The following is a 6,326-nucleotide window of genomic DNA, read 5'->3' as shown; positions in this document are numbered from 1 at the left end:
TATTCTTCTTAATTTCAAAATTATCTTCAATACATACATGCTTGCTTATAAACAGAAAAAGAAAAATGAGATGTTCAACATGTTAATTGAACGAGTTACCAAACGGTCCGTGTACAAATCCTGGCCTAGATTTCTTATTTCTGTCAGTCAAAGCTTTCACTGGGGCATGGGGAAATTTAACTCAGACTTGCTTAAGCAAAAAAAGAAACAAAGAAACAAAAAGGACTTTATTAGTTCCATAGCCACCAGCCCAGGGTATGAACGATGCCCTCGGGCCCTGGCCCCTGCAACCCTGGTCGGTTCCCCGGTCTGGTTTCCTCCTCAGCAGGCAAGATGGAGGGAGTGCTACTGGACAGGGGTCCCGATCCAGACCCCAAAAGAGGGTACTTGGATCTCGCTCAAGAAACAATTCAAGGCAAATCCATAAAGGGAAAGCAAGTTTATTGAGAAAGTAAAAGAATAAAGAATGACTACTCGGCAGGCAGAGCAGCCTAGAGGGCTGCTGGCTGCCCATTTTTATGGTTATTTCTTGATTATATGCTAAACAAGGGGTGGATTATTCATGAGATTTCCGGGAAAGGAGTGGGCAATTCCCAGAACTGAGAGTTCCTCCCCTTTTTAGAACATATAGGGTAGCTTTCAGATGTTGCCATGGCATCTGTAAACTGTCATGGCGCTGGTGGGAGTGTCTTTTGGCATGTTAATGCATTATAATTAGCATGTAATGAGCTGTGAGGATGACCAGAGGTCACTGTCATCACCATCTTGGTTTTGGTTGGTTTCCCAGCTTCTTTATTTACTTCTTTATTTTATTATTTTTTTTGAGACGATGTCTTGCTCTATTGCCCAGGTCTCGGCTCACTGCAGCCTCTGCCTCCTGGGTTCAAGAGATTCTCCTGCCTCAGCCTCCCAAGTAGCTGGGACCACAGGCATCCATCACTGCACCTGGCTAATTTTTGTATTAGAGACGGGGTTCACTATTTTGGCCAGGGTGGTCTCTAACTCCTGACCTCAAGTGATCCACCTGCCTCAGCCTCCCAAAGTGCTGGGATTACAGGCATGAGCCACCGCGCCTAGCCCCGGCTTCTTTAAAACAGTCTGTTTTATCAGCAAGCTCTTTGGGACCTGTATCTTGTGCCAACCTCCTATCTCATCCTGTAACTAAGAATGCCCAACCTCCTGGGAATGCGGCCCAGCAGGTCTCAGCCTCATTTTACTCAGCCCCCATTCAAGATGGAGTTGCTCTGGTTCAAACGCCTCTGATAGGCAGGTGTCCCTAAACTTCGACACCTGCGCGAGTCAGGCCTTTACAGAGGCCCTGTGGCTGGCAAGGAAGTCAGGTCCTCAGCCCAGCCAGGTCCCCAGACCCCAGCAGAGTCGTCTACACTGTGATTCTGCTGTGGACTTTGTCTACACTGATGGAAGAACTCCTGGAAAGACTCAGAGTGGAAATGGGGGTGGGGGTGGAATAGTGGTGATTTTTCTTCTCTGCATGTTTTCCTGTATTTTCTACAATGAGCATGTATTATTTTTCCACGATTATTGGCATAGTTACTGAATGGTGACCATGTATTCAACACTGTGCTACATGCTTTACAGACTCTGAAACCTGCTCTCAGCATCCCAGGGACATCAACTCCTGCCATCTTCATTCTGCAGCTGAGGACAGTGAGGCACAGAGAAGGGTCCAGAGCCCCACTGCTGTCACCTGCTTCCAAAAAGCCTTACTCTTTAATGAGTTTTGCCTCAATCAGAAGAAAAGCAAAGCTATTTCCATTCCCCCAAAGAATAAAGACCCCAAGTCCCCAAGATAACGTCCCCTTCCCCTTCCCCTCGTACAAAGAAGGCTCCCAACCTCATTGTGACATCCCCGCTGGTGTTTTTCTCCCAGGACGGGCCTCAGTGCCCCTGCTGGAGCCGGCGGTGGGCACCTGCGGAAGCTGATTTTCCCCACACCCCGATGCAAGTGAAACGTCTGCCTGGAAGCCTGGTCGCTTCTGCTGCTCTTGTGAAAGCGGCCCAGGGAGCGCTGTGTCCCTCAGGCACTGTGGTTCCTCTCCTGTACTCAGCTGTCCGATGTGTCACTGTCTGGTTTAAAGTCACCGAGGCCTATGCCTTGGCTTCTCACGCAGCAGGCAGCACAAAGATCCCGGCTGCAGGCTCCAGGCAGCCATGACAGCAGTGGAGAAAGGATGGGGCGAAGGTGAAGGCACCTGGCTGGTGTCCCCGTCAGCTCCTCCCCATGTCAAATGCTGCCCTGCTCTGCGGAAGCCCCAGCCAGCGCCAGGCCGGCCCATCCCCCTAAGCACAGTTCAGGAGAAAGGCCCAAGTTCCGCACCTTCAGCAAGGATCTGGGCGCAGCTTCAAGGCCGTCACCATCGCCGACTCAGCGAGGGCCCTCAGCAGAGCCAGCTCTGGGGCCTCAGCCCTCCCTGTCCCTCCTGTTCTCTCCCCGCCCAGCTCCAACGTCGCCCCCTGGAAAATCTTTATGTCCTCGCACACGCACTGGTGCCTCCGCGGGGCTTCAGTGCCGGTCCACACGCTTCCGCTACGCTCTGGCGTGGGGGTTCACCAAGCGCACAAAGCCACGTCTCCCCGCAGGTTAGCACTCCAGTTGAAGAGAGTCACCACGCACTGCTGTGAGTTATCAACTTGTGCAGTTTCAGCACCCTTAACCTCCACGGGAAGCTCCCAGATTCCTAAGCGCCACTAAAGCCCAGGAGGGCGGGCTCCTCATCCCTGACACAGCACCAGCCTCTCGGGGGCCCTGACGTGGACTCCCACGGTGGAGGCTGTCACCACATGCCAGACGCACCTGCTAGAGCCCTGGCCGCCAGGCCCTGACTGCAGGGCCATGGGGAGCCGCCCCTTTCAAGGGCAGGTTGATATGCTTGGAGAAAATAAAAACTGGCCACAAACACAAACCTCAGGAATCTCGGTGAGGGGCACAAGGCAACGGGACAGCCATTGGGAGATGCAGGAATGCCAACGGGCTCGGACTGTCTGACACCCAGGCCTTGGGGAAAGGGAGGCCCGGCCGCCCCCTCTCTTTCTGGACCACCACATCTCTGGCCGAGTGTTGAGACCAAGTCTGGGGGTGGCGCGGGGCACTGCAGTGCTGGGTCATCCATTCCCAAACCCCCGCTGGCCTCTCTCTGGGTGCAGGGAAAGCTCGTACCCAGCACGCAAAGCGCCCACACCTGGGCACCCCAGCGCGCAAGGCGCCCACACCTGGGCGTGTCTGGGGTACTCTTGGGGCTTTTTCTTCAATCCAGCTTTAGTGAAAAGACAACTCAGGTATTAGTGCAGAAAGATCTGTACACTCCCAAGGCATGTTTTATTTAGATGTATTTCTTACAATTCCAGGTGGGACAAGACGCTAACACATGCTCCTTCCTGGCGCCAGGGTCTGCTCTGTGGTCTGCACCGGGATGCTCAGCATTGCTTGGGTTCCACTTCCTTCTCACTGGGGACCATGGTCAGGCAGCCCTACAACACACAGCGGCAGCCTCAGGCACACAGCTGATGCGAAGGTTTCACTTTCCTTAAGTGTAGACAACCATTTACAAACTTTTGAGGGGGGGTGTGCCTTTTTTTTTTTTTTTTTTTTTTTTTTTTTTTTTTTTTTTTAAGACATAGTCTCACTCTGTCACCCAGGCTGGAGTGCAATGGCAGGATCTAAGATCACTACAACCTCTGCCTTCCAGGTTCCAGCAATTCTCCTTCCTCAGCCTCCTGAGTAGCTAGGACCACAGGCACACGCCACCACACCCTGCTAATTTTTGTATTTTTAGTAGAGACGGGGTTTCACCATGTTGGCCAGGCTGCTCTCGAACTCCTGATCTCAAGTGATCCTCCCACCTCAGCCTCCCAAAGTGCTGAGATTACAGGCGTGAGCCACCGTGCCCGGCCAGGGGGGTGCTAATCTTAAGGCAGGCAAAAACCTGAAAAATGTTCTCCTTATTTACTTCGTGATGTGGTAGATGCTTAGCTCACATACGTAGGAAATGCAGGAGGTGAGTTCTGCATTTACCATGGCTGAGGCATGAATGTCACAGGGTCTCTGGCTGCCTCACTAACAAGCAGTGTGGGGAGAATGGGCTTCACTCTGCGCAATCAGATTCTCTCAACGGCAGGTTTTCCCCAAAACATGGGAACCTGGGTTCCATCTCCAAGTGTGGACACTGGGACCGGTGCGCAGGGAGAGCATTTATTTCTGTGCAGGGCTGGCTACACATCGAGGGTCGGGAGAGCCATTTTGTTAGTTCACACCTAACCCTTAGTTCTCAGAGGCAAGGTAGCCATGGGAAATGCCACTTTGAGATATTTGCCACCTAAGGCTTATTTTTCTTTTCCTTTTTTTTTTTTTTTTGAGACGGAGTTTCACTCTTGTCACCCAGGCTGGAGTGCAATGGCGCAATCTCGGCTCACTGCACCCTCCACCTCCTGGGTTCACGCGATTCTCCTGCCTCAGCCTCCCAAGTAGCTGGGACCACAGGCATGCGCCACCACGCCCAGCTAAGTTTTGTATTTTTAGTAGAAATGGGGTTTCGCCATGTTGGCCAGGCTGGTCTCAAACTCCTGACCTCAGGTGATCCACCTGCCGCAGCCTCCCAAAGTGCTGGGATTACAGGCGTGAGCCACCGCGCCCGGCCAGGATTCCATTTTCAAAAAAGAATCCGCTTTCCCTGTGCAGCGGGCGAAGGAGGTGAGAGTCTAAGAGCCAGAGCAGGGAGAGATGCATGCATGGGTGCCATCTGACGAAGGTTCCACAAGATGCCGATTTCTGAGCCCAGTGTCAACTATTTTGTCATTGATACAGGAACCTGTTTGTGAATGTTGGAAGGCAGTCCTGTTTTGGATCAGAACAGTCTTCATCCCAGCAACAAACCTCATTGCGAGGATGTTCTCATTGTTCTGGCTCGCCTCTACCTAGCACCACGTGGCTCTCAAACGGTATAAAACTGCTTGTAGGAGCCATTGCAAACAGAAAAAGTACGATGTTTTCACCTTGGTAGTCAGTGTGTTTTTCTTTTCACATACACATATTAGTTTTTAAGTGTTTTTACCCCTCTTCTGAAGAGTCTATAGAAGAAGCCTCTGTTAGGTCTGGAAACCGGGGTATGTATGTTCTTGTCTAGATCTAATGGCAAAGCTTCCTCACTTTCACTTTTGTTGATGTCTTTGAAACACCCAGATTCGATCATCTGCATGCACAAAGGAACAGGACAGAGAAGCCGCAGAGAAGCTTCCAGGTCAGTGGGTGTCTCCCAGCACCAGCAGCTCCTGCCCAGCCCCGTGCGGGGCACCTCAGAGCTCCTGCACCCACTGTGGGGCCCCTTTCCTGGGTTCCTCCTTCCCTGCTTCCTGACCTCTTCTTGGAATAAGTAACGTGGTCTCCTCTCCCCTTGTCTCTGAGTGTACCCCCAAAGGAGGGAACTACCATGGGAACCCTGGCTGCCAGCCAGCCCTGCTTAGGGAGTGGGGCTCAGGGGTGGCGGGCAAGCTCCCATCAGACCCAAAACAGCTACCTCCTGTCCACTTCCTGGCATTGGGACCAGGGACAGCTGCTGTGCTTCTGGACAGCTGCTGGTATGGTCCTTGGCTTGCCCATGGTCTAGTCCTGTGGTCAAAAGTCTTACACAATCTTTTTTTTTTTTTTTTTTTGGTGAGACGAAGTCTCACTCTGTTGCCCAAGGTGGAGTGCAGTGGCGCAATTTCAGCTCACTGTAACCTCTGCCTCCCAGGTTCAAGCAACTCTCCTGCCTCAGCATCCTGACTGGCTGGGACTACAGGTACCTGCCACCATGCCTGGTTGATTTTTTTGTTTTTAGTAGAGACGGGGTTTCACTATGTTAGCCAGGCTGATCTCGAACTCCTGACCTTGTGATCCACCTGCTTCAGCCTCCCGAAGTGCTGGGATTACAGGTGTGAGCCACTGCGCCCAGGCGTCTTATATAATTTTATCTCCCAAATACACACAGACACACAGACACACACACACACACACACACACACACACACCCTTTTCCCTGGGTCACTGCTGGAACTAACATAAAGCAGCTGTGCTGGAAGGGCAGTACCTCATTCTGCCAGGGGATGGAGACACACCCTGTAGCAAACTGAGCATAGAAGTCTTCATCTGCGGTGTCCAGGTAGATCCCTTTCACCGCCGAGAACTGCTCAATATCCAGGACGTCCTTACAGTAAACGGCATGAGGCTGTGCAGCAAGAACAGAGGCAGCCTCTTGAGATCATTACAGCAATTCTCAGCTCCCTCAGTTCCCAAGAACGAAATGCCCAGCAAACTGACGCATAAACACCGC

General features: G+C 52.1%; 1 protein-coding gene across 19 annotated transcripts in view; it reads right to left on the bottom strand.

Annotated features, from left to right (window-relative positions):
• Positions 1 to 3,313: 3,313 nt before the first annotated feature.
• GRK4 (G protein-coupled receptor kinase 4) overlaps positions 3,314 to 6,326 on the bottom strand; it is an 80,105-nt gene continuing 77,092 nt past the window's right edge. For 13 of the 19 annotated variants that reach the window (XM_054486619.2, XM_054486622.2, XM_063664439.1 and 10 more), the window contains 3 exons: positions 6,084 to 6,221; positions 5,070 to 5,207; positions 3,314 to 3,489 (listed from right to left, as the gene is read on the bottom strand). In XM_054486619.2, coding sequence (XP_054342594.1) covers positions 3,436 to 3,489; positions 5,070 to 5,207; positions 6,084 to 6,221 — 330 coding nt within the window. In that variant the 3' untranslated portion in view covers positions 3,314 to 3,435. The remainder of the gene's footprint in view (positions 3,490 to 5,069; positions 5,208 to 6,083; positions 6,222 to 6,326) is intronic. The other 6 variants (XM_054486625.2, XM_054486631.2, XM_054486626.2 and 3 more) reach the window with 2 other exon arrangements.

Source organism: Pongo pygmaeus, chromosome 3 (genome assembly GCF_028885625.2).
Source record: "Pongo pygmaeus isolate AG05252 chromosome 3, NHGRI_mPonPyg2-v2.0_pri, whole genome shotgun sequence".
NCBI lineage: Eukaryota > Metazoa > Chordata > Mammalia > Primates > Hominidae > Pongo > Pongo pygmaeus.
This window is presented reverse-complemented; position numbering and strand designations above follow the sequence as displayed.